Here is a 27,804-nt window from a genome sequence, read left to right as displayed (position 1 = left end):
TGAAATTCAAAGTGTAATTTCAAATTACGTACATTTCAATTTGGACCAGGCATAATTCAAGTGCTCAAAAGCTGTAATAGGCAAATCCACAATGAAAGATGATTAATTGCTAGGGATGGGAGGAAGGAAGAAATAGGAAGGACCTACTAATGGTATGAAATTTCTTTGTAGGGTTATAGAAATGTTTTGGAATCAGAGATGATGGTTGTACAATGATGGGAATATAATTTTAAAAACACTAGATTACACTTGCTGTAAGTCAAAAGTAATTAAGACAAAAACATGAAGGGACGAATGGGCATTTGCTGTGGTAGATATGCTGCTGCTGGAGACACCTGCATCTATTACTGGAATGCCTCTGTTTGAGACCTGGCACCACTACCAATTCTAGCTGATATGCACTCTGGGAGGCAGCAGGTAATGGCTCAAGTGGCTGAGTCCCTGGCTTCAGCCTGGCCCAGTCTTATCTGCTATGAGCATTTGGGGAGTGAACCAGCAAATGGAGGTTTCCTCTGTAGGTCTCTCTCTGCCTTTCAAATAATATAAATGAATTTTTAAAAATTTATAAAGAAAAACCTGTAGAAAGAAAAAATGTAAGCAGCTACTTTATTAGACAGTGCTACTCTACAGAGAACCAGGAAATAATATTCTCTCCAATTGCAGCAACAGTATGTCATTAAAATTTTAAGTATTGGACTTATCATCATGGTTTACATAATCCAGAAAGCAAAATAATTAAAGTTCTGACCCTATTAAATTAAATTCCCACTATTTTCAAGGAATTACACTGAGTATTGGAGGTATAATGATCAACCAGAAATGTTGATCTCTACCTTATCACCATAAATAAATCTTTCATTCTAAGGTAGCGAACAACTAAATATATAATTTTTAGATGGAGTACAAGATTCCCTGAGAGTCTTTAATGAGAAGACAGAATCTGGAGCATAAGAGGCAGCTTCCCTGAGGAAACCACTTTTAAAAGACTCAAGTAGGTAAAGCCCACTTCTCAGGCAAAAAGTTCATCTGTACAAGAGAGGCAAAGAAGAACTTGACACATTTAGGGATTGAAAATCCACCAATGTAACTAAGATACACCGAATTTAAAAAGTAGAAAAGAGTCAGAGGAAACAGGTAGAATATTCTGAAAACCGATTCTAAAGAACTAGAATAGGAAACATAACATTAAAGAACAAAGCTAGGGGCCAACGCTATGGCACAGTGGGTTAAAGCCCTAGCCTGGCCGGCGCCGTGGCTCAATAGGCTAATCCTCCACCTTGCGGCGCCGGCACACCGGGTTCTAGTCCCGGTTGGGGCGCCGGATTCTGTCCCGGTTGCCCCTCTTCCAGGCCAGCTCTCTGCTATGGCCAGGGAGTGCAGTGGAGGATGGCCCAGGTGCTTGGGCCCTGCACCCCATGGGAGACCAGGAAAAAAGCACCTGGCTCCTGGCTCCTGCCAGGATCAGCGCGGTGCACCGGCTGCAGCGGCGGCCATTGGAGGGTGAACCAACGGCAAAGGAAGACCTTTCTCTCTGTCTCTCTCTCTCACTGTCCACTCTGCCTGTCAAAAAAAAAAAAAAAAAAAAGCCCTAGCCTGAAGCACTAGTATCCTATATGGGAGCCAATTCTAGTCCCAGCTGCTTCTCTTATCCAGCTCTCTGCTATGGCCTGGGAAAGCAGAAGATGGCCCAAGTGCTTGGGCCCCTGCACCCACGTGGTAGACCGGGAAGAAGTTCCTGGCTTTGGATCGGCACAGCTCCAGCCATTGTGGCCATCTTGGGAGTGAACCAGCAGATGGAAGACCTCTCTATCTCTACCTCTCTCACACTCTTTCAAATAAATACAATAAATATTTTTTTAAAAAAGAACAAAGCTGAAGTACTCATATCTGAAGGGGAGAACACTGTGGTAACAGCAGGTTAAGCCTGCCATCTGCAATATCCACATCCCAAATGGGCACTGTTCCACTTCTGATCCAGCTCCCTACTAATGGTCTGGGAAAAGCAGTGAAAGACAGTCCCTGCAAATACATGGAAGACCCAAAGAAGTTCTTGGCTTCTGGTTTCAGCCTGGCCCAGCCTTAACCGTTGTGGCAATCTGGGGAGTAAACCAGTGGATGGAAGATCTCAACCTCTCTCTCTCTCTCTCTAACTTGACTTTCAAATAAATAGATAAAAACTCTGGTGGCGGGAGCTATGGTATAGCAAGTTAAGCCTCCGCCTACAGCACCAGCATCCCATATGCTCCAGCTGGTCCACTTCTGACCCAGCTCTCTGCTTATGGCCTGGGAAAGCAATGGAGAATAGCCCACGTGCTTGGGCCCTTGCACCCACATGAGAGGCCTGCAAGAAACTTCTGGCTCCTGGCTTTAGATCAGCCTATCTCTGGCATTTCAGCCAGCCATCTGGGGAATGCACCAGCAGATGGAAGACCTCTCTGTCTCTCCCTCCATCTGTAACTCTGCCTCTCAAGTAAATAAAACACACACACACACACACAGATGACAGCATCTGGTGAGGGAACAGACACATACAGCAAATGAATATAACAGACAGCCTAGAAATGGACCCATTGTTACACAATCAAATGATCTCAAGCAAAGCAGCAATCTGTTAGAAATGGATAGTTGGTATTTTTAACAAGTGATTCTTGAACACCTAGGTATTCACTTGACATTTTCTAAACTGGCAAAATCCTTGATATCCAATACTGGTAAGTTAAAGCAATGATTAAAAAAAAAAAACTCATAAAGGTAATACAGCAAAATGTATTAATATCATAAAATTTCTCATACTCTAAATATTCCCAATCCTAGAATCTAAGGAAATCACTTCATTACAGGTAGAAAGAAAAATACAATCATAACAGAAATCACTTAAGCATTACATACAAATAAAAGAACAAAAATTTAACAATTGAGGGATGTCTAAGAATTATAGTGCACTTTAATAGAATACTACAAATAGAAGTAAATGAGTGGGGGTGGGTATTGTGGCACAACAGCTTAAACTGTAGCTTGGGACACCTGAATCCCATATGAGAATGCCAATCTGAATTCCTGTGTACTCTGTGCTTCCAATCAAGCTTCCTACTAATGCACCCAGGAAGCAGCAGAGAATGGTCCAGGTCCTTGGTCCCCTATACCTGCATGGGAGACCTGGAAGAAGCTCCTGGCTCCTGGCTTTGAATCAGCCCAGCTCTGACCATTGTGACCATTTGGGGAGTGAACCAGAAGATGAAGACCTCTCTGTCTCTACCTCACTCTGTGGCTGTATTTCAAATAAATAAAAGAAATCTTAAAAAAAAAAAAAAAAGCTAAAAGCTATCAGAGCAAAAACGTAGGCATCTCTGTGGAAACCAGTATCAGGGTACAAAAAGTTAAATTGTAATTGTGCCAACAAGCACATGAAAAGAAGTTCAGAATCCCTTTAACACTGATTATTAGTGTAATGCAAATCAAAACCATAATAAGGCACTACCACACACTCACTAGAATGGCTACCACCAAAAAAACTGAAAATAACAAGTGTTAGCAAAGATGTGGACAAATTAGAACCCTGTCTGTTGCTTATAGGAATGTAAAATAGTGCAGCACGTGGTTGACCAAAGAATTAAAAACAGAATTATCATAACCCAGCAATTCTACTTCTGGAATCAGGTATGTACTAAAAAGAATTGAACTGCGGTCTCAAAGAGGTATTTGCCCATGTATTGAAACAGACAAGAAATAAAAGCAACACAAGTAATCACCACCTGGTGGAAAAACAAAATGTGTTACAGAGAGATATAATGGACTATTATTCAGGCTTAAAGAAGGAGGAAACAGACACATTCTACAACATGGATGAACCTTGAGGATACTATGCTAAGTGAAATAGGCTAGTCACAAAAAGATAAATACTGTGTGATTCCACTATTATGAGGTTATCTAAAGTAGTCACATTCATAAAGTAGGGGCCAGGGTTTGTGGCACAGCAGGATAAGCTGCTTCATGTGATGATAGCATCCCACCTGGGTGCCAGTTCAAGTCCCAGCTGTCCTATTTCTGATCCAGCTCCCCGCTGATATGCCTGGAAAAACAGCAGAAGATGGCCCAAGTGTTTGGGCCCCTGTGACCCTTGTTGAGAGAACCAGATGCACTTTGGCTCCTGGATCTGGACTGGCCCAGCCCCGGCCATTGCAGCCATCTGGGGAGTGAACCAGCGAATGGAAGGCTTCGGTCTTGGGTCTCTCAGTCTCTTTCTCTCTCTCCCTCTCTCTCCACCTCTCTCTGTAACCCTGCCTTTCAAACAAATCTTTACTACATTACAATTGCACTTTAACAATATTTTTTAAAGGGATGGAGAAAGACATAGGATGTTAACATTTGGGACCAATGCTGTGGCATAGCAGGGTAAGCCATGGCCTGCAGCACCAACATCTTATATGAACGCCAGTTCTAGCTCCAGCTGCTCTACTTCCAATCCAGCTCCCTGCTAATGCACCTAGAAAAGCAGCAGAAGATGGCCCAAGTCTTTGCACCACTGCACCTACATGGGAGACCCAGAAGAAGCTCCTGGATGCTGACTTCAGTCTGGTCTAGCCCCAGTTTTTGCTGCCATTTGGGGAGTAAACCAGCAAATGGAAGATTTTTCTGTCTCTCCTTTTCTGTCGGTAACTCTGCCTTTCAAATAAATAAATCTTAAAAAAAAAAAAAGTTATTCATTCCACTCTAATACAAAGCAAACTTGAGAACAAGGAAAATTATCAGTGACAAAGAGGTCAATTCTCTAAAAGGACATAAAAAATCCTTAACGTGTATGTGCCTAACAATAGCTACAAAACATGTAAGGCAAAAAACATGAGGAGTTAAATGAGAAAGAGATGAACTTACTATTATAGTAGAGGGATTGTAGGGATGCAACTTGACATGTGACCACAGCCATTTGTTCTAACTGCAATCTTGCCCTCTAGGTGAACTTAGATCACTGCGGTCTTATAATAGGGTAAACAAAGTCCATTTAGATAACCTGCTAGGGACAGCTTTGTGGCACAGCTCCACTTCCAATAGGGCTCCCTGCTATTGCAACTAGGAAAGCAGAAGAAGATGACCCAAGCCTTTGGGCCCCTGCACCTACATGGAAGACCCAAACAGAGTTTTGGGCTCCTGGCATCATCCCTGAGCGACCAATAAGTCCATATGAGGAGTGAACCAATAGCTGGAAAATCAAGATTTCATTCTCTCTCTTGCCCCTCTTCCTCTCCCTCCCTCCCTGTCTCTGTGTAACTCTGCCACTCAAACACACACACACACACACACACACACCCTGCCATTCTTATCCTACACCTGGAATCTCTTATGAATGTTAGAATTTCCTGAAAAAATCCTGATATGTTACCTTTAAACGTGAGCCTCCTGGTCTGTAAAATCCTTTTTCTCCTACCTCACAGCACAAAGATCTACCATCTTGAGAACTTCTAAGGTCACACTTTGTCTGTTAAGCCCCCCTAGTAAATTACATTCTATGTTATCTTGGATTTGTCCTCTCTGATCTTATAGCACCTTCCATCTTTGGCAGTCAGTTCTTGTACACTGGGTTTTTCCAAAACAAGGGTTATTTACAGCACTGAATACATATATTAGAAAAAGAGACAGGAATTTTGGCATAGCCACTGAGAGATCAGTATCCCATAAGAGAGGGCCGGGATTCAGCACCCAGCTCCACTTGTGATTCCAGTTTCCAGCTAATGGAGTGGTAAAGGCTTAAGCAGCTGGATTGCTACCACCCACCAGGCAGACCTGCACTGCATTCCTGGCTCTTAGTTTTGGCCTTGGACATTCCTTGCCAGGATCTGGGAAGTGAACGAGTAGATGGAAGTTTTATCTTTCTGTTTCTTACAAAATAACTTTTTAAATTTGTCTAATTAAAATACAAAAATTATTATAGAAAATCTAAATTCTGTAATTTAAGGTTCCACCTTAGGAAACTAGAAAAAGAACAGAATGAAATCCAAACTAAGAAAAGAAGCAATTTTAAAAAATGAGCAGAATCAATGAAATTAAATACAGGAAATCAATGCAGAGAAACAACCAAATCAATAGATTTATTTGAAGCAATCAGTTAAGTTGATTAACCTCTAGAACATTAAACAAGAAAAAAAAAAATTTGAAGTGCCATCTCAGACATTAAAAGAGTTAACAGTATTATGAACAAATTTGATAAACTTGTCTCCCAAAGGGGAAAGCAACAGGGCCAGTTTTCCACAATCTTCTGTAATAGCTGAAGCTGAAAAATACAGCTGGCCCCCTATGTAAGTTTTGCATTCATGGTTCCATATCCACAGATTCAATTAACTGTAAATCAAAACTCTTGGGGGAAAAAACTGTGTCTGTTACTGAACATGTACAGATTTTTTGGGGAGGGAAATCATTATTTCCTAATAAATACAGTATAAAAAATATTCACTGGAGCCGGCGCTGTGGTGTAGTGGGTAAAGCTGTCATCTGCAGTGCTGTCATCCCATATGGGCTCTGGTTCAAGTCCTGGCTACTCCACTCCTGATCCAGCTCTCTGCTGTGGCCTGGGAAAGCAGGACAAGATGGCCCAAGTCCTTGGGTCCCTGCACGCCGATAGGAGACTCGGAAGAAGTTCCTGGCTCCTGGCTTCAGATCGGCGCAGTCAACTGGGTAGTGAACCAGCGGATGGAAGACCTCTCTCTGTGTAACTCTGACTTTCAAATAAATAAATAAATCTTTAAAAAAAATTCACAGAGCTGTTACATTGTATTGGGTATTACAAACAATCTAGAGATACACTATGCCATTCTATATTAAGGGATCAGAGCATCTGCAGGTTCTGGTATCTCAGGAAGGTTCTGGAATCAATCTGCTATAGATATCAAGGGACAACTGTAATTCCTAACTCATTCGATGAGGAATTACCCCAATACAAGAATTACTCAGATATTAAAAATAAGTTATTTTTACATATTTATTTTTTAAAATAAATATTAATGTAAAAACCATCAACAAAATATTAGAAATTGAATCCAACAATATATAAAAGATTAACACCTCAGGAGCCACATGGGACTTATTTCAGGTACACAAGTCTGGTTCAACATTCAAAACTCAACCAAGTAATTATCACTGTAACAAAAATAAGAACAAAATAAACATTCAAAAATATTAATAATCAGAATAAAAATTAGGAAAAAACTGAAAAATGCAAAGAAAAAACCCTGCCTGTTTTTGAGACAACTGTAGAGTTCTGAATATAGACTTCACTATAAAAATATCAAGAAATTTGTTAATATTGTTAGATGTAATAATGGCTCCTTTTTGTAAGACAATGTCACTGTTAAAGAGATTCATACATACTGACAGGATAAAAGAGTCATCTCAGGGTAAACAGATAACACAATGTGAATATGCTTTAAAATTCCAGAAGAATATAATAAAGAAAATGCAAAATGAAAATTAAACAGTTGGAGTGGGGTGCTGACATTGTGGCTTAGCAGGTTAAGCCACCCCCTGCCATGCCAGTATCCCAAATGGGTTGCTCTACTTCTGATCCAGCTCCCTGCTAATGGATCTAGAAAAGCTGTGAAAGATGGCCCAAATGCTTGGGAGAACTGGATGGAGTTAAAGGCACCTGGCTTCAACCTGGCCCACCCTGGCTATTGTGGCCATTTGGTGAGTGAATCAATGTATGGAAGATCTCTCTTGCTCTTCCTTTCCATATCACTATGCCTTTCAAACAAAAATAAGATACATATTTAAAGAAAGAAACAAATGAGTGAATTATTAAGTAAGGGCAGGCACTGTGGCATAGCAGGTTAAGCCACCTCAGCCCTTGTCTGATGGCTGGTTCCAATCCTAGCTCCTTCACCTGATTCAGCTTCCTGCTAATGGTCTTGGGAAGACAGTGGAAGATAGCCCAGGTACTTGGGTTCCTGGCTCCCAGCTTCAGCCCAAACTGGTCCCAACAATTCCATGTACTTGAGGAGTAGACCAGCAAATAGGAGCACTCTCTCCACCTATCTGCTTTTTTAATATTTATTTGAAAGGCAGGGTTACAAAGAGAAAGGAAGCGACAGAGAGCAAGCTTCCATCTGCTAGTTCACTCCCCCAAACGGTGGCAATGGTGGGGGTTGGGCCATTTCGAAGCCAGGAGAACCTGGAACTCCATCTGGAATTTGAACTAGTCCCCAGAAAGCTTAACCTGCTTGCTGTGCTACAATGGCGCCCCCTATCTGTTTCTCTCTGCCTCTCAAATAAATTTAAAATAAAAAATATTTAGTGTTACAAAGAAAAAAGATATAGTAAGAGTTAAAAAGTATACAAAACAGGGCCAGTGTTGTAGTCCAGAGGTTAAGCCTCTGCCAGTGATGCCAGCATCCTATGCATGCCAGTTCAAGTCTCAGCTGCTCTACTTCCAATCCAGTTCCCTGATAGTATGTGGAAAGCACAGATGATGGGTCCAAATGCTTATGCCTCTGCCACTGCATGTGGGATTCCTGGATGGAATACCACGCTCCTGGATTCAGCTTGGCCTACCCTTGGCTGTTGCTGTCATTTGGGGAGTGAAACAGCGGATGGAATATCTATCTCTTTTCTTTCTCTTTGACTCTCTGCTTTTCAAACAAATAAATAAATAGCCTTTTTAAAGTATACAAAACAGTATACATTCTAAGATCTCGAGTTTTTAAAAAGAAAATTATGTCAATAACTAACTTATAACAGATTGATGCTCATCTTTGTACGTTTCTTTTAAATTCTCACAGAAAGGCAAGGAGACAAGTTGTCTAGATCCTGATAAATAGTAATAAAGTATACACTCTATCTTCATGGCCATACCCTTGATTATCACCAGAAACAGCACCTTCTCCAAAACTGACTTCAAGTTTCCCGGCTTCCCAACTGCCTTAGATTAAATTCATTTCCTCTAGCACTCTGAGCTCATCAAGTTAGCTGGCTTCATGACAACATGACTATGCTCCCTCACTATGACTGTCCTTATACCCCTCCTTATCCAGCTTAGACTTCATGGGCATTTGTTATAATCATTCTCTTGCAAATACTCTTGACAACCTTGATGCTTTTCTCCTTCATGCTATTCACCTGGCAAATCCCTAATGCTAAATCCAATTCCCAATTAACTTAAAAAAAGAAAAAATCTTCCTGTGTCTGCCCGAAGCAGCACTGCTGGAGAAAAACACACAACCATCATTAATTGGTCTTAGGTTAAAGTGACCACAAATCCCAAATGGAAACTTAACATTGCCCTAAGAGTCTCTGCTCCTATTAAAGATTAATCCTGCTGGCCAGCGCCGCGGCTCACTAGGCTAATCCTCCGCCTTGCGGCACCAGCACACCGGGTTCTAGTCCCAGTCAGGGCGCCAGATTCTGTCCCGGTTGCCCCTCTTCTAGGCCAGCTCTCTGCTGTGGCCAGGGAGTGCAGTGGAGGATGAACCAAGTACTTGGGCCCTGCACCCCATGGGAGACCAGGAGAAGCACCTGGCTCCTGCCATAGGATCAGCGCGGTGCGCCGGCCGCGGCGGCCATTGGAGGGTGAACCAACAGCAAAGGAAGACCTTTCTCTCTGTCTGTCTCTCTCACTGTCCACTCTGCCTGTCAAAAAAAAAAAAAAAAAAAAAAAAAAGAGTTAACCTTAGTTGTTACTTTCTCATATTCTTTCAGCATCCTACTCCAAACTTCTACCTTTACTATTCCAATAAGACAACTCTTATCAAAGTCACTAATGATCACCATGTTACAAATTCAATGGTTATTTTTCCCATGCAGGAAGAAGACAAGTTGGATCAATTCCTTCTCAAAACTGTCTTTTCTTGGTTTCAGTGAAACCACACACTTCTGGTTTTCCTAATATATCACCAACTGTCTTACGCACTCTGTTCAACTTCAAAATGTTCAAGGGGCTCAGAACAAAAACCAAGAACTTGTTCTAGAACCTCTCCTTTTCTATCCAAATTCTCCATCTAGATTTTAAATGTATCATCTATGCATCTTGATGCCCAAATCTATCTCCGGATTCATATATTTGGCCACTTATCATTTTCCTACCTTAAAACCAACAAGAACAAAGTAAAATTCTTGATTTTCCCACACACCTAAGTTTTTTTTTTTTTTTTTTAATTTATTTGATAGAGTCAGTGAGGGAGAGAGGGAGAGAGAGAGAGAAAGGTCTTCCTTCCATTGGTTCACCCAACAAATGGCCGCTAGAGCCGGCACGCTGTGCTGATCCAAAGCCAGGAGCCAGGTGCTTCCTCCTGGTCTCCCATGCGGGTGCAGGGCCCAAGCACTTGGGCCATCCTCCACTGCCTTCCAGGGCCACAGCAGAGGATTAACCAAGTGAGCCATGGCGCCAGCACCCCATTAGTAAGTTTTACTGACTCTACCTTCAAAACGTATCACAGATACTTTGGCTTCTCTGCACCCCTACTGAGCTAAAGCTCCAAAATACAACCATTTCTTGTGTGGGTTCCCTAGAAAGGCTTCTCAAATGATCTTCCTGAGTTCATTCTTGTCCCTCTACCCTCTAAAAACAGAATGCCTAACCAACTTCCTTATTCCTTACTGATTCCTTACTGATTGGGGAACAAGGTGCTCTGTGGGGAGCAACTCAGACTGGACTAAGTTACTCGAATTAAGACTTATTCTATGCATCTGCTCTCCCACAATATGGCGCTGGGAGAGGAGGAAACAGCTTCTACACAGCTGCCTCCAATTCAACCAATAAACTGTAGGACCTGCTCCTGATTGGAGGAGAGCAGCGTACTCAGCGTGTGGGTAGCAGAGTTGGGATTGGTGGAAGAGGACTATAAAGGAGGAGAGAGACAACATGCACCAGGAACACCTGAGGAACACCTGAGCAGCCCCCGAGAGAGCCGGCCGGCGGTGTGCCGCTCCCCCACGGAAGTGGGGAAAGTGGCAGGGGGAACCGCCCTTCCACGGAGGTGGAAGGGTCGGTAGCCAACCCGGGAAGGGCCGAGCAGACAAAAGAACAGCGCAGGGTCCTGTGTCGTTCCTCCATGAAGAGGGGGAGCAACAGTGCTCAGCTTAAAGAAAAAAAAAAAAAGTCTTAAACTCCCTTAAAGCAAGAAGTGATTATAACAGTCTCCAAACAGGGTTTCTGAGAAAGCTTTGTAAAGGAGGCGAACTCAGCAGTTATGCATGCACCTATGTTTTTGTCCTTCTGAAAAGTGGAGTTTTGGTAGTAAAAGACAAAGATTACACCCCCTGAAAAATGGTAAACCGAAAGCTAGAAATAATCTACCCACACTGTAAAGCCCCCAACCAAGCAATCCTTTTAAAAAAAAAAAAAATCCTTTCAGATTTTCCGTTCCCATTTGTTTAAACCACTACTACTTTGTTTCTTTTGTCAGAGCCAAACTCATATCCTTTTTCCTTACATATTCATTCTCCACAGAGGAGATATAGTGGTCTTTAAAACACACACACACACACACACAAAATTGGGGCCAGCACTGCGGCATCTAAGCCTCCACCTATTGCACCGGCATCCCATTTGGAAGCTGATTTGAGTCCCAGCTGCTCCACTTCTGATCCAGCTCCCACAATGGCCAGGAACCATGAGCTACTTCTTTGTCTCCCACATGGATGCAGAAGCACTGGAAGATGGCCCAACTGCTCGGGCCTCTGCATCCATGTGGGAGACAAAGAAGTAGCTCATGGTTCCTGGCTTCAGATCAGCTCAGCTCTGGCCACTGCAGCCATTTGGGGAGTGAACCGGCGGATCAAAGACCTGTCGACTCTCCCTCTCTATAACTGTACCTCTCAAATAAATAAATAAAATCTTTAAACACACACACACAAATCTTGTCCTTTGCTTTAAACCCTTCAATGGCTTCAGAGTCACTTAAAATCCAATCACCTGTGATATGGCTCCTACCGACATCTCCAACTTCTTTTACCATTTCCCTTCCTTGCCCACAACACTCCAGCCACAATGTTTTGGCTGCTTAAACATAGCAAATTCATCCATATTTCAGGGTTTTTACATTACTCATTTCCTCTTAAAGTTCTTCTGGTAGAGACATAGCTATATCATTCAGATTCAGTTTAAGACTAAAAACCCAGGGAAGGCCTTTTCCAAACACTCATTCAAAAGTAACCAAGGGGCAATCATTTAGCCCATCAGTTTCAGTTGAGATGCCATTTAAAATACCAAGGTCCAATTATTAGAGTACCTGGGTTCAAAACCCAGTTCCTGCCAATGCAGACCCTGGGAAGCAGTGGTGATAACTAAAGTTGGCTGTCTCCCTGGTATCCATATGGGAGATCTAGATGGATTTCCAGGCTCCTTGTATCAGCCTTGCCCAGTTCTGGCTGTTGTTGTTTAGAAAGACAATCAGCAGAAGGGAACATACTCTTCCTGCCTGTCTCTCAAATAAACAAGTTTCAAAAACAAACTTATCTTTTAATTCCACTTTCCACACAAAAAAATTTTTCTTGAAAGGCACTGACAAAAAAAAATTCCGAAAGGCAGAGTGACCACAAAAAACATCATGCATCTACTGGTTCACTTCCCAAAGTGCTTGCAACATCTGAAGCTGGGATAGCCAAAAACTCCATCTGGGTTTCCCAAGCAGGCAGCAGAAACTCAAGTATCTGGGCCATCATCTGCTGCCTCCCACATGCATTAGCAGAAAGCTGAATCAGAAACAGCAATTGGACTAGACCTCAGGCACTCAGATATGGGATGTGGGCATCCCAAGTGGCAGCTTACCCTGCTATGCCACAATGTCTGCCCACAAACAATTAAAAAAATTATAGGAGCATGGGGCAGGTGTTTGGCACAACAGCTAAGACATCTCTTGGGATGCCCACATCCCATACCAGAGTGCCTAGTTTCAAGTCCCAGTTCTGCTTCCAATTACAGCTTCCTGATAATGTACACCCTGGAAGGCAGCACACAGCTTAAAAATTTGGGTTCCTTTCACCCATGGTGCAAAACCCAGATGGAATTCCAAGCTCCTGGCTTCAGCCTGGCACAGGCTTGTTTGTGGGCACCTGAGGTGTGGACCAGTTACTAGAAGGTCTCTTTCTGTGTGTCTCTCTACCTTTCAAACAAATATTTTTAAATTATAAACAAGTTTAAATAATTTGTAAATATATGTGCATATGTACATTTTTTTAATGAAAGGAAACACCAAAATTAAAACATTATCTCTAGGATGGGAGAGGGAGTAGGAGGTGGGCAGGAATGGGGATGGGAGGGCAGGAATGGGGATGGGAGGGCAGGAATGGGGGTAAGAACTGCTATATTGCTAAAGCTGTACATATGAAATTTGTATTCATTTAAATAAAAGCTTTCTTAAAAATTAAACCAAAAAAATTATCTCTTATGTTTGAAATATTTAAGTCAAAACAAAGCTTTCTAAAGAAAAGAATTATCTCTGGAATGGGAAATACAACTTATGGTTACTGTAATATAGTTCCTTAAGTTTTCAGAAATTTAATAAGCAAACGTTTGCTACTTTCACATTCAGAGAAACTGATTTTTTTTTAAAAGAGAAAAATTAAATGGTTCTCCAGTCTTCACTGTGAAATATTAGCTATGTATGTGCACATCGAGTTGTGCATCCTAATGTATAACCAAGTCAATTCTAATTTATCTTGCAAGTATCATTTTAAGGATTATTCCCAAGGAACTCTCTCCCTAAGGTTAGGTTACCCTACCCCCACAGCTCCCCTTACTTAAACTCAACAAAACACATAATTAGCTGCTCAACATGTCAGTGCCTTATTGAACGATTATTTACTCTGTAACAGAAAGGGCCATTTCTATTTTATTAACAACATAAGTGGCATTCAGTAAATACATGGTAAATAAAGGGGGGCAGGAATTAAACCACAAGGATAGAGATGATGTCATACATACTAAAGGGCTGCCCCTTGAGATTTTCAAAGGAAAAAACTACAAAATAAAGCAAAAAAGATTCCTTCCCCACCATCTTGCTTCTCAACTTTCAGCTTAGACATCCCATCATCCCAATTCAGGATTCAATTATATCTTCAAAATGTAAATGAAACAGAAATCCAACTTCCCCCAGAGACCAACTTTATCAACATACTCAACTTTTCCTAGTCCCAGAAGCAGGATAAAGAATTTTATTATCATGGTGGTTGGGTATGAGCTTCTAGAGCTTAAGAAAATCCTTAAACTCATTCAGGAAAACAAGTGCCTCCCGCTTACCAGGTAATGTTGTTAAGCAATGGAGAACAGAAGATCAGCAAGACAGGTCTCTGCCCTCAGTGACTCACGCTCACAGCTACTATGGACAGATGTGACACACCTAACAAAGTAAACACCTAAGGATATAACCAAAGTATGACCAAGCTCACTATAACCACCTAAAATTTCATCCAAACATCCAAGGACCCCTCAATTTACCACCCTCACATGTACACCAAAAATTCTTGCAGTTTCTGGCAAACTGCAAACAGTCAAATGTCTAATAGATGCACACACTGTACTATATTCTGTACAACAAAACCTGGGAATTACAGACTAAATTAAGAAAAGGGAAGCACAAAATGTTGTATTATCAGCTGCTGAAAAGCAACAGCATGAGACAATCTACAATTGTGTATGACAATCCCAAACAGGATAATTCCCTGCAAATAAACAAAAACACCCAGAGTCACTTGAGAGAAAAGACTACACATATTAGTCTTGCATTTGTTATCACTAGAAAAACCCATCAAACAAAGGCTGAAAGCAACAAAGCCTTGCCCTAAAGCTGTAAAACTAAAGAGCACTTTCAGCAGTAGCTCTAAAAAATTAGGTACTTAAGATTTTGTGGTTGTACTTCAAAATATTACGAAGCCTACCATATTCCAGGCACCCCAAAAGATGCTGAAGAGAAAACGATGAGTAGGAGACCTCAATGAGCTAAACAATCTATCAGGAGCAAAAGGACATATGTGTATTATAAATACTGTAATAAAAATTCTCTAACAAAGTCTGAGAGCCACATCCGAAAACAAACGTGAACTCCAGATTCAAGAAAGGCTTAACAGGGGTGGCATTTTAGAGCACGCAGATTTCAAAAGGCAAAGAAAGGAGGCAAGCTTATACCTGGTAGAGAGAACAATTAAATAGCAAGCACTTTAGTACTGCTGAAGGTTTGAGGGACAGTGACAGTCTGAAGTACAGGCAGGGATACAAGTTTGTATTTGAGCCTTGACAGGAAATAGGTCAGGAAAGGTAGGCTAAAACAACAGTATACAAGCTTTGTCTTCATGCAGTAGGAGTAGAGAACCTAAAGGAGAATGACATTCTAAAATCATATTTCAAAAGTTAAATCTAGTGGTATGATAGCCCAAGGCAGAAATATGGTGCAAACAAGCAAATTATTTTTAATATAAATAATCTGAGATATGAGAACCTGACCAAAAATCAGTGAGAAAATAAAGAACAGTAATAGAGCTCAAAAGAAAATCAGAAAAGAGCAGTATCAGAGCAACCAAAGAAGGGGAGGTTCTAAGGCAGAAATGGAAATGTGAAAGAACAGTGTACAAAATGGATGAACACTGAGAAGTAACTCTGTATTTGACACTTGGGAAGACACTGGCAATGTAATGCCTGAAGCAATGTTTCAGTATGATGTGGTAGAGACAGAAGCCTGAGTGCAGGTATAGAAGTTAAGGGACAAATTAACTTTTAAGAATCAAATATAGGCCCAGGAGTTGTGGCGCAGCAGGTATTGCTGTCTGCTGTCCCACTTCTGATCCAGCTCCCTGCTAATGGCCTGAGAAATGCAGCAGAAAGCGGCTCATGCTTGGGCCCGTCACCCACACGGGAGTCGCCGATGAAGTACCTGGCTTCGGACTGGTCCAGGGCTGGTCGTTATGGCCTTCTGGGCAGTGAACCAGCAGATGGAAGATCTTTCTCTGTAACTGACTTGAAATAAGTCTTTAAAAATAAACAAACAAGGCCCGGCTGCCGCTCACTAGGCTAATCCTCCGCCTGCGGCGCCAGCACCCCAGGTTCTAGTCCCAGTTGTTCCTCTCCCAGTCCAGCTCTCTGCTGTGGCCCGGGAAGGCAGTGGAGGATGGCCCAAGTGCTTGGGCCCTGCACACGCATGGGAGACCAGGAGAAGCACCTGGCTCCTGGCTTTGGATCAGTGCAGCACGCTGGATGTAGCAGCCATTTAAGGGGTGAACCAATGGAAGGAAGACCTTTCTCTCTAACTCTGCCTGTCAAAAAAATAAATTAATTAATTAAACAAAAAAGGAATCAAATACAAGAGATCATCTTTATGAAAAACAAAGAACAAAAGGATTTTCATTAAAAAAAAAATACAAAACGCATACCAAGTAGAAAAAGACAGCAAAGTTTCACTACTTTTAAAAATTGGGGTGGTGGGAAGCATTGTGGCGCAGTGGGTTAAGCCGTGGCCTGCAGCACTAGCATCCCATAAAGGTGCCAGTTCAAGTCCCAGCTGCTCCTCTTCCTACCCAGTTCCCTGCTAACCCATGCGGCAGACCCAGAAGAAGCTTCTGGATCCCAGCTTCAGCCTGGTCCAGCCTTGGTCTTTGTGGTCACTTGGGGAGTGAACCAGTGAATGCAAGACATCTCTTTCTCCTCTCTAACTCTGCCTTTCAAATACATTTTTTAAAAAATTCTTTCTCTGGTGGCAGACATTTAGCCTAGAAATTAAGACACCCATAAACCCACATGAAAGTACCTGGGTTTGACTCCTATCTCCAGCTCCTGATCCCAGCCTCTTGCTAATAACAATAAGGCAGATCCTGAGAGGCAACAATGATGACCGAAGCAACAGAATTCCTGCCATCTACATGGGAGACCTGGCCTGAGTTTCAGCTCCAACCTCCAGCTCCAGCTCCAGACAATGCAGGCATCTGGGGAATGAACCAGTAAATGGGTGTGCCTGCTTGCTCTCTCATCTCCATGCCTCTCACATGTACCAACTTAAAATTTTTTTTTTCTCTAGGACAAAAGGTAAGACAAAACCAAGTCAAACAGGGGCAGGTGTTGTGGCTTAGAGGGTTAACTGCTGCCTGCAACACCAGCATCTCATTTTCCAGCTGCTCCACTTCTGATACAACTCCCTGCTAATGTACCAAGGAAAACAGTGGAGGATGGTCCAAGTGCTTGGGCCCCTGCACCCACATGGGAGACTGGGAAGAAGCTCCTGGCTCTTGGGTTTGGCACGGTCCAGCCCCAGCCACTGCAGCCATTTGGGGAGTGAGCCAGTGGAGGGAAGCTCTCTCACTTACTCACTCTCATTCTCTAATTCTAGCCTTCAAATAACAAATCTTTCTTTAAAAAAATAAAAAGTTACAGTTCTTAAAAAGTGAAATGTGTGACTCATAAAGGTACAAATAATATATGACAGAATATTCAAAATCACAGAATCAGAAAGCACAATAGTGGGGCTGGTGTTACGGCACAGTGGGTTAAGCCACCTGCAACACTGGTATTCCATATCAGAGTACCAGTTCAAGTTCTAGCTGTTTTGCCTCTTATCTAGCTCCCTGCTAATGCACCAGAGAAGGCAGTGGAAAATAGTCAAAGTGCCTGGGCCCCTGCCACCCAAATGGGAAACTCGGATGGAGTTCCCTCCTGGCTTTGGCTTGGCCCACCCTTCGCCACTGCGGCCATTTACAGGGCGAACTAGCGGTTGGAAGACTTACTACTCTTTCTCTCTTTGACTGTCATTCAAATAAATAAGTAAATCTGCAATGGAAAAAAACAGACAAAAGAAAATACAATGGTGATTGGCAGGGGCTGGGTAGAAGGAGTAATAAACAGTTTTAATTAGAAGAATTTCAATTTGGAAGATGAAAAGAGTTCTAGAGAACAGTGGCAATGACAGTACAACAATCTAAATATACTTAATGTCACTGAACTGAAGGCTAAAAAATGGTTAAATAGGTAAATTTTAAGTTATGTATTTTCACAATTTCTTTTAAAAAAGTATAAAAAAAGGACAAAATTTAAAAATCAAGACAAATAATAAAAGACAAAATTGTAAATACATGAAGAATACCTACCAAAAAAACTCCCTTTTAAGAGGTAAATAATGGGCCGGCACCGCGGCTCACTTAGGCTAATCCTCTGCCTAGCGGCGCCGGCACACCGGGTTCTAGTCCCGGTCGGGGCGCCGGATTCTGTCCCGGTTGCCCCTCTTCTAGGCCAGCCCTCTGCTGTGGCCAGGGAGTGCAGTGGAGGATGGCCCAGGTGCTTGGGCCCTGCACCCCATGGGAGACCAGGAAAAGCACCTGGCTCCTGGCTCCTGGCTCCTGCCATCGGATCAGCGCGGTGCGCCGGCCGCAGCGCGCCAACCGCAGCGGCCATTGGAGGGTGAACCAACGGCAAAGGAAGACCTTTCTCTCTGTCTCTCTCTCACTGTCCACTCTGCCTGTCAAAAAAAAAAAAAAAAAAAGAGGTAAATAATGTAAACACAGGGGTGCATGATTGGCTCAGCAGTTGTTGGCACTTGGGATACCTGCATTCCACATCAGAGTGCCTGGTTTGAGTCCCAGCTACACCACTTCTGATCCAGCTTCCTGCTTACACACACCCCAGGGAGGCAGCAGATGATGGTTCAAGTACTCGGGTCCCTGCCACCCACATGGGCAACCCATATGGAGTTCCAAGCTCCTGGCTTCAGCCTGGCCCAGTTGTGACTGTGGCAGGCATTTGGGGGAGTGAACCAGCAGATGGAAGATTGCTCTCTGTTTCTCCCTCTGTTACTCTGCCTTTCAAATAAAATCTTTAAAAAAACATAGTAATTTGTATCTAAAAAAAATATGAATGGAGAGGACAAACACTAACTTAAACATAGTGGTTACTCCTAAGAACAAAGAATAAGAGAAAAGCTATAAAGTAATTTCACCTGTATATTCTGTTTTATTCAAGAAGGAGGGGGGCTAGCGCTGTGGTGTAGCGGATTAAACCACCACAGGCAGTGCCAGCATCCCATGTGGGTGCCAGTTTGAGATCCGGCTGCTCCATTTCCCATCCAGCTCTCTGCTATGGCCTGGAATAGCAGTAGAAGATGGCCCAAGTCCTTGGGCCCCTGCACCCACATGGGAGACCTGGAAAAAGCTCTTGGCTCCTGGCTTCAGATCGACACAGCTCCAGCCATTGCGGTCAACTGGGGAGTGACACAGCAGAAGGAAAACCTCTCTCTCTCTCTCTTTAACTCTTTCAAATAAATAAATCTTTAAAAAAAAAAAAAAAGTATGAGAAGGCTAACATTTGTTCAATAGGGACTTCAGATATAAAATGTTCATACATTATTTTCTAAAAATTAAAGTTCAAAATAGTTCATGGATTTAAAAAAAATCTTTAGGAGTGAGTGTTTAGCCTAATCATGAAGAAACCTACATTCCACATCTGAGAGCCTGGGTTTGGCTCTGGCTCCTGACTCTAGAGTTTCTTGCCAATGCAGACCATAGGAAGCAGCAGCAATGGTTCAAATATTTGTGTGCCTGCCTCCTGGATCCTGCCACATCCTAATCATTGCAGGCATTTGGGGACTGAATTAGCTCATCAGTGAATCAGTGCACTCTGTGCCTTGCAAATTAAAAAAAAAAAAATTATTTTAAAAATAATAGGGGGCCGGCGCCGTGGCTCACTAGGCTAATCCTCCGCCTTGCGGCTCCGGCACACTGGGTTCTAGTCCCAGTCGGGGCGCCGCATTCTGTCCCAGTTGCCCCTCTTCCAGGCCAGCTCTCTGCTGTGGCCAGGGAGTGCAGTGGAGGATGGCCCAAGTGCTTGGACCCTGCACCCCATGGGAGACCAGGAGAAGTACCTGGCTCCTGCCTTCGGATCAGTGTGGTGCGCCGGCCGCAGCGACCATTGGAGGGTGAACCAATGGCAAAGGAAGACCTTTCTCTCTGCCTGTCAATAATAATAATAATAATAATAATAATAGGTAGGGGGCCGGCACTTTGGCGCAGCAGGTAAAGCCACTGCTTGCAGTACCATAATCCCATATGGGCACCAGTTCGAGTCCCAGCTGCTCCACTTCTGATCCAGATCCCTGCTAATGCACCTGGGAAAGCAGCAGAAGATGGCCTAAGTCCTTGGGCCCCTGCACCCACATGGGAGACCCAGAAGAAGCTCCTGGCTCTGGATCAGCACTGCTCCAGCCATTGTGGTAAACTGGGGAGTTAACCAGCAGATGAAGACCTTTCTCTCTCTCTCTGCCTCTCCTTCTCTCTGTGTAACTATGACTTTCAAATAAATAAATAAATAAATATTTTAAAAAGAAAATATAGCCCCCATTTATTCCTTTGCATTCTTACTTGTCCACAGCCCCATAGGTTGTTTGCACACAAAGAAACACTATGAGAAGTAATACTGCCCTCATCTTAAATCTTTTCTTGAGGCAAACTGACATAAAGCAGTAACAAAACTATTTAGATAAACCTTTATGATCCAAGAATAGTAAGTAGAATATAAAAATACAGTTGGTTCTGACATCTAACAGCTACCCATCTATTGTTTAATATACACCAAGCATTGTTCCAAGTACAAGACTCCTTTGACCTTCCCGCACTGTTATAGATTAAAAATGGGGGTGGCACATTGGAGTAAGCTACTGCTTGCAATGCCAGCATCTCATATTAGAGTAGCAGTTGAAGAGTCTTGGCTGCTCTGCTTCTTATCCAACTTCCTGCTAACATGCTGGGAAGGCAGAAGATGGCTCAAGGGCTTGAGCCCCTTGCCACCCTTGTGGGAGACCCACATGGAGATCTTGGTACCTGGGTTTGGCCTGGCCCAGACCCTGCTATTGCAGCCATTTGGGGAGTGAACCACTAGGTGGAAGATCTCTTTCTGTCTCTGTCATCCTCCCTTCCAATTAAATCAATAAATCTTTTCTAAAAAATTGACCTTGTAGATGAGTCATGTGGCCTACATGTAAGGTTTTTTTCAACTAAAATTTAATGCATTTTAGTACATTTTCTAACATACAATTACTATATTCTGTTAACAAAAAAGCCTGAAAGGCATCTTGTGAAAGTCTTCAAAATTAAAATAACCACACAGTAAATATTTTTATGACCATTCTTTTTGGCAAACATACTCCAAACTCATCTATGCTATCAGAAGTCAGGAAAGTAACGGGAAAGGGAGGTTTCCTACTGTGCTGATAACTTGATTTGGGTGCTAGTTATACTTTATTATATGTACTATTTTCTTTGTTATAAAAAAGGGCAACTTTTTCCAAAGACAATGAAAAACAGAATTGTGATCCGACTCCACAACTATGCTGAGTATATAACAGCTGTTCTACCTTTCTGTTCTAAATATGTAAATGTGCTCCTAATTTTATCCATAATCTCTACGCTCCCTAGCTTCAACTCAGGTGACTACACACAACATTCCCACATTCTTGTAATTCCTTTGTAACTCTCTCCTAAAATTTAAGGTTAGTCTTAACTTTCCCTCAGAGTACAGGTCAAGAATCTCCCTCACTCAGAACTACCATAGCATTTAGTCTATGCACCCAACATTATTATCTATTCTTCATCTGCCCTACCTCCCCAATCAGGTAAGAATTTGGGGGAGGCGGGGGGATGCTGGGGCCAGTGCTGTGGCATAATGGGTTAAGCATCTACTTGTGGTCCGACATCCCATATAAGCACCAGTTCCAGTCCCGGATGCTCCATTTCCAATCCAGCTCCCTGCTGATGGCCTGGAAAACAGAAGATGGCCCAAGTGCTTGAGCCCCTGCACCCAGGTGAGAGATCCAGAAAAAGCTCCTGGCTCAGGGCTTTTGATCACCCAACTCCAACTGTTGCAGCCATCTGGGAAGTGAACCAATGGAAGACCTCTCTGTCTCTCCCTCTTTGTAACTCTGCCTCTCAAGCAAATAAATCTAAAGGGGGGGGGGGGGCAGCGCTGTGGCATAGCAGGTAAAGCCCCCAACCTGCAGTGCTAACATCCTATATGGACGCTGATTCGAGTTCTGGCTGTTCCACTTCCAATCACCCTCTGCTATGGCCTGGGAAATCAGTAGAAAATGGCCCAAGTCCTTGGGCCCTTGCACCCACGTGGGAAGACCCAAAGGAAGCTCCTGGCTTCAGATGGGCACAGCTCCAGCAGGCCAACTGGGGAGTGAACCATCAGATGGAAGACCTCTCTCACTCCCTTCCCTGCTCCCTCTCCCGGCCCCGCCTCTCCTTTTATGTGTAACTCTTTCAAATAAATGAATAAATCTTTACAAAAAAATAAAATTGGGGGGCTGTAATCAGTATGTTCACTGGGAAATACAAGCATACCTTTTTTACAAAGGTGTGACTTAACAGTGGAGCCCAGATGTATCTAAATCTATGTCCAAAGGACAAAGACAAAAATCATTTTAGGGATGGGCACTGTAGCTCTGTTAGTTAACTGCTTGCAATGCCCACATCCCATGTCTAAGTACCAGTTACTCCACTCTCAATCCAGCTTCCTGATAATACATCCTGAGAGGCAACAGATGATAGCCCTTGCAAGTACTTGGGTTGCTGCCACTCATGCGGAAGACCCAGATGGGAGTTCCTGCCTCCTCGCTTTGGCCTGGCCCAACCTTGGCAATTGTGGCCATTTGAGGAATGAACCAAGGGGTAGAAGATTTCTATCACTCTCCCTTTCAAATAAATAAACCTTTTTTTAAAAAAATAAACCAGTCTTCAGAAATCAAGACTTTCTTCTAGAGATTTGCAACTACTTCTATACAGAATAACCTAGATCAAGCTAGATCAAACAATTTGTAAAATTTAAAATGTACAAAAATTGGCCGGCACCGCAGCTCAATAGGCTAATCCTCTACCTAACGGCGCCGGCACACCGAGTTCTACTCCTGGTCAGGGTGCAGGATTCTTTCCCGGTTGCCGCTCTTCCAGGCCAACTCTCTGCTGTGGCCCGGGAAGGCAGTGGAGGATGGCCCAAGTACTTGGGCCCTGCACCCCATAGGAGACCAGGAGAAGCACATGGCTCCTGCCTAGGGATCAGCACGGTGCGCCGGCCGCAGCGCGCCAGCCGTGGCGGCCATTGGAGGACGAACCCAATGGCAAAAGGAAGACCTTTCTCTCTCTCTCTCTCTATCCACTCTGCCTGTCAAAAAATAAAAATAAAAAACAATAAAATGTACAAAAGTTTGTTTTAACCCTGAAATAAAATATACAAAAGTGTTTTTCATGAAATCAATTTGTTTCTGCCATAGGTTTAAGCATTCTCTAGGAAACTATTAAAAACATTACCAACATGCAGCTACAATGTGAAAAAACTACAGACACCATTTAGCATAAAAACAAGAGTAGATGCATTCAATTGAGAGCTTTTAATTCACAAAAGCTCCAAAGCTTAAAAACTTTTACGTTAATTAGAGGTAACACTTATTTCAGTGAGTTTAAACTAACAAATTAGGTTGCGTTTAAATCCTTTAACTAGCAATGCAAACCCAGCTCAATTATTTTAAATAATTAATAGCATGCCTATCTTCACAAGCCATGACAATGTGGTACAACACAAACACAAGCAGACCTAGATCCAAATCCCAAAGCTGTATGTTCGCAAATAATTTTACTTCTCCTGGATCTCAATTTTCTCATCTCAGAAATCTAAATTCAAAGATTTGTGTTTAAGAATTAACAACAGTGTATAAGCAAATGGCTACAAATGGCAGCTGTTAATACCAGTAATAACTGACGGTAAATAATACAACTTTTGAATAAAATAGAATGGTTTTATAACATCACAATCAACAATTCACCTAATCATCTCAACAACTGAACTCATAACTACAAAATGCACCAATCCAGACAACTTTGAATTATTACCTAAAACTCAATTTTAGAAAATAGTTTCCAACAGCTACAAGATGGATTTCTAACACTGTCCTAAGGAAAACAGGCTTAGATGGTGCCTTTATGTATTTTATTTAGTCTGAACAGATCTCTTCATACCCTATACACCCAACCCCCCTACACAAAAGAAGCTACTTTTACCAATTTCTCATGATGCTTTCACCTGCACAAATACATATTCTAATAGTTGTGTATAACCTCTTGTGACATTAGCTATCTTCACAAAGACACAAAAGGGCTCCCCAAAAAAGGGGGGGTCTTTAAATCAACCACTAGTTTTAGTAAACACAAGAACAGGAAATAAACTTCAGTAAACCAGAGATTCACATAACGTGACATGACGAAATAACTTATTACTGATCGGCCATTCAAAATACTGCATTTATACCCTTACAAAGAACACCAGTCCTTCAATAAGCTGAAAATAATCAACATAATCTACTTATATAACTGGGCCCACTAAAATATTGATGAAAATAAAGCTGTTTATTAGTTATATTTATTTCAAGATTAAACTGCTTGACCTTAACTAAAGGTTCTTCGCAACTCACTTTCTCCGAAGCAGTTTCCTTCCAGATTTATAAAGGTACTTTAAAAATAATTTTGTTTGTATTTCCTGCTTGCTTTCTCTAAAATACTATGACACTTTTAAAAGTAAGGCTCTAGTAGCCCTTACATTTAAAAAAAAAAAAAAAGATTATTTTAACAATATGCACTTCTAGGGTAATACAAGTATTTCTGGTAATCCTCAACTTAAGTCCTTAAGAATACAATGATAAAGTCACCTCACATAAAGCAAAAAGATCACGTGAATTACCTGAAGCAGTAACTTACCACTTTTAAATAATACAAAAAAAAAAAAAAAACACCACAACTATTAGTTCATTAAGTTTCAGGCTTGTACACCCTTATTATAAAGGAAATGTTTTAGGATGTTAGCAACAATATTAGCCGCAATTCTTCATTAGGAATATATACATCAACTACCCTGGAATACATCTTTCTTATCATTACTAAATAGAAAGTTAGTACCACTGTTTCACTGCACACTCTCCAGACATTAATGACTCTATTCTGCATTGTACCACAAAAAATACAAAGTCATCCTTCCATTCAGAGTTTTGGCATATGAACGAACACAAAGGTCAGAGTTCATACACATGCTCTGTAGAGCTGATCATGACTTACGTACTACTATAGTCAATAGATCTGCTAGTATTTGTCATTTTTGAATTTTATAATGATTTTCTCCACATCTGATGTATGGAAAGATGAAATCACAGTAGATTCAATGACACAAATAAAGCTTAAGTGCTATTAGACTATGTCAATTACTCATCACATCCTGGGAAGGCTGAGTGTCACAAATCTTTATTGACATTATCAAAGCAACAATTAGAAAAGACACAAATAGCAATGATATATTCAATAATGACATGGGTGTGGATCTCGAAAATAGTAATTTTCAGTAGTTATGACAAACTGTACTGACACTTGCAGAGTTTCGAGTCAGAATTACTAGGACATTTTAAATACCTTACATAAGTAAATGTGGTCAGAAGTAAGGCATCTAAATTCTGCAGGACTCAACGGCAGAAAAAGACAATTTAAAAATAAAGAATATGCTATGTCAAGAGATGTATATTGAGTTAAACCTACTCAATTAAGAGACAACAATGTATTAACAGGGTGAAATCCTTTGTTTTTAATGGGTCTATTTTTAAAAGACACAAGTTTTAACCATGAGGGACATCATAATGGAGTTTCATGGCCCAACACGAGTCACAGAGGCATTGTCTTGAGACAGTCTGATATGTAACCTGTAAATAATGTTCTCAAATAAGCTACTCATTCACTATTTTTTCCTTAGCTAAAAATATGTAAATATCTTTAATACACTACCTAGCCTCTGCCCCGTTAAAAAGCACTAGATGTCAATAAAGAGGCCTAGGAACTGGGGGGCACGTGGAAAGGAGATAAAGATCTCATTTGGAATTAATTCCCTATCTCAGGTGAAAATTCCTTTATCCCATCCCCCAAACAAGCTAGTATCCCATTATGCCTTTCCTGTCTCCCCACGCCTAACTAGGAGGGAATACCTCTGCATGTCCTTCTCCTTCCCCCAGCACCTCAGGGCTCTCATCGCTCCTCGCCTTCGGAACGGACAGCAAAGGCCTAACAGGCAACAACCCCAAGACCCTTCAGAGTGTGGGCCTTGGAGCAGCGCTGCTCTCCGGATCCAGTTACCACCTTTCCCCTTCCCCCAACCCACTTCCCGGGTTTTCTCAGGCCCGGCCTTGCTGCCTTCCCACACCCCACAGCCACACTTCCAGCTGCTGCCACCGCCTCGAGGCTCGGGAGAGAGAGCTCGCACCCCGCCGCGGAGTGCACCCCTCTTCATCCGCCCCCCCCCAAACCGTACTCCTCCCCAGACCACCCGCCCGCGAGCCGTCCACCCCAGGGCCCTAGAAGGGAGGGGAAGGCGGCGGGAGGAGGAGGGGGAGACGGCCGCTTCCCCACAGGCAAAAGGGCGGCCGCGGGGAGGGCCACCGGGGATATCGGGGTCGCCGCTGGGAGGGCCCGCCCGCCCTGGGCCTTGGTGGGGGAATGTCCGGGAGTTCATTTCTGACCTCCTCGCTCTTCAGCACCTCCTTGAACTCCCGCTTGATTCGCTGCACCGCGATGTTGGCCATGTCTCCGCCCGCAGCTGATTCGTACCCGCCTCCTCCGCCACCGCTACGACCACCGCCACCGCCGCCACCTCTTCCTCCACCGCCTCCTCCCTCGGAGATTCAGATCCCAGCACACGAACACCGCCGCTGCCACCCCGGCCGCCGGGCTCTGCTCTGTGGAATCACCTCCGCGCCCGGCCACCAAAATGGCGCCGGACCCGCGCATGCGCACGACACCGACCCGGCCGGGCGGCGCAGCCGCTCCCGTTGTAGCCCCATACGCCTCAGCCACGAGCCCGCGCCGCGCCGCGCGTCTCAGCCGGAGCTGCGGACGCGTGACTCCGCCCTGCCGGCGTCTGGGGCCGGGCGGGTGCGGCTTCCGCGCTGGCCATCCCTGCCTCGGCCTCTCGGATTCGCCGCTGCGCCCCTGCTTCCCCCCACCCGCGCCTCGCTTGGACGACCCCCAGTGTGGTACTGGCGGGGCTGCCGGCCCCTGGCCTCTGCATGGAGGCCCGAGCCCGGCTGAGGGCTTCCTGCGGCCCCACGCGGCCTGAGCGTCGCCCTGACTCAGCCGGATCCGGGCTGCGTGTGCCCGCCGAGTCTGTGTGAAAGCGCGGCCCCGGTCGGCCCAGGGTCGGTTAGGACAGCCCCAGAAAAGCCACCGCGGTGGCTTGGGTTTTTTTGTTGGTTTTTTTTTTTAATGGTTTTTTTCTTTGTGGGGGGGAGAGGAGGGCAGAGCATGACTGCCACTCTTAACAATGATCATCTGAGGGACTACCCGTCATTAAACTCAGGGCGGCTATTGTTGGAGCCCATTGCTTCTATTTGAGATAGGTTTCCCCTGGAAAGATCTGAAGTGGGTTTAGAAACCAGAAACTGACCGCTAATCTGTGGAACTAAAACCTTGGTTTTCAAACTTGAGTGTTCATCAAAACCCCTGGAAGTTTTTTTCTTTTCTTCTTTTTTTTTTTTTAATCGTATTGGTGAGCCTCGTCTTTAGAATGTAGGCTGGGGCCGGCGCCGCGGCTCACTAGGCTAATCCTCCACCTTGCGGCGCCGGCACACCGGGTTCTAGTCCCGGTAGGGACGCCGGATTCTGTCCCGGTTGCCCCTCTTCTAGGCCAGCCCTCTGCTGTGGCCAGGGAGTGCAGTGGAGGATGGCCCAAGTACTTGGGCCCTGCACCCCATGGGAGACCAGGAAAAGCACCTGGCTCCTGGCTCCTGCCATCAGATCAGCGCGGTGCGCCTGCCGCGGCGGCCATTGGAGGGTGAA

At 43.5% G+C, this 27,804-nt stretch overlaps 1 protein-coding gene and 1 long non-coding RNA gene across 4 annotated transcripts in view; both read right to left on the bottom strand.

The window, feature by feature from the left end:
- Nucleotides 1-26,861, bottom strand: part of UBE2K (ubiquitin conjugating enzyme E2 K) — a 57,827-nt gene extending 30,966 nt beyond the window's left edge. Inside the window, exon 1 of one of the 3 annotated variants that reach the window (XM_002709395.6) lies at nt 26,490-26,861. In XM_002709395.6, the coding sequence (XP_002709441.1) occupies nt 26,490-26,552 (63 nt within the window). In that variant the 5' untranslated portion in view covers nt 26,553-26,861. The remainder of the gene's footprint in view (nt 1-26,489) is intronic. The other 2 variants (XM_051842473.3, XM_089325352.1) reach the window with 2 other exon arrangements.
- LOC149127720 (uncharacterized) lies at nt 25,537-26,036 on the bottom strand. The gene is made up of 2 exons (XR_016228864.1): nt 25,959-26,036; nt 25,537-25,679 (listed from the first exon to the last, which is right to left on the bottom strand). It is a non-coding gene; the product is annotated as an uncharacterized LOC149127720 (long non-coding RNA).
- Nucleotides 26,862-27,804: the final 943 nt, after the last annotated feature.

This window comes from Oryctolagus cuniculus, chromosome 2 (assembly GCF_051225735.1).
Source record: "Oryctolagus cuniculus isolate XC-2025 breed Fujian yellow rabbit chromosome 2, ASM5122573v1, whole genome shotgun sequence".
Lineage (NCBI taxonomy): Eukaryota > Metazoa > Chordata > Mammalia > Lagomorpha > Leporidae > Oryctolagus > Oryctolagus cuniculus.
This window is presented reverse-complemented; position numbering and strand designations above follow the sequence as displayed.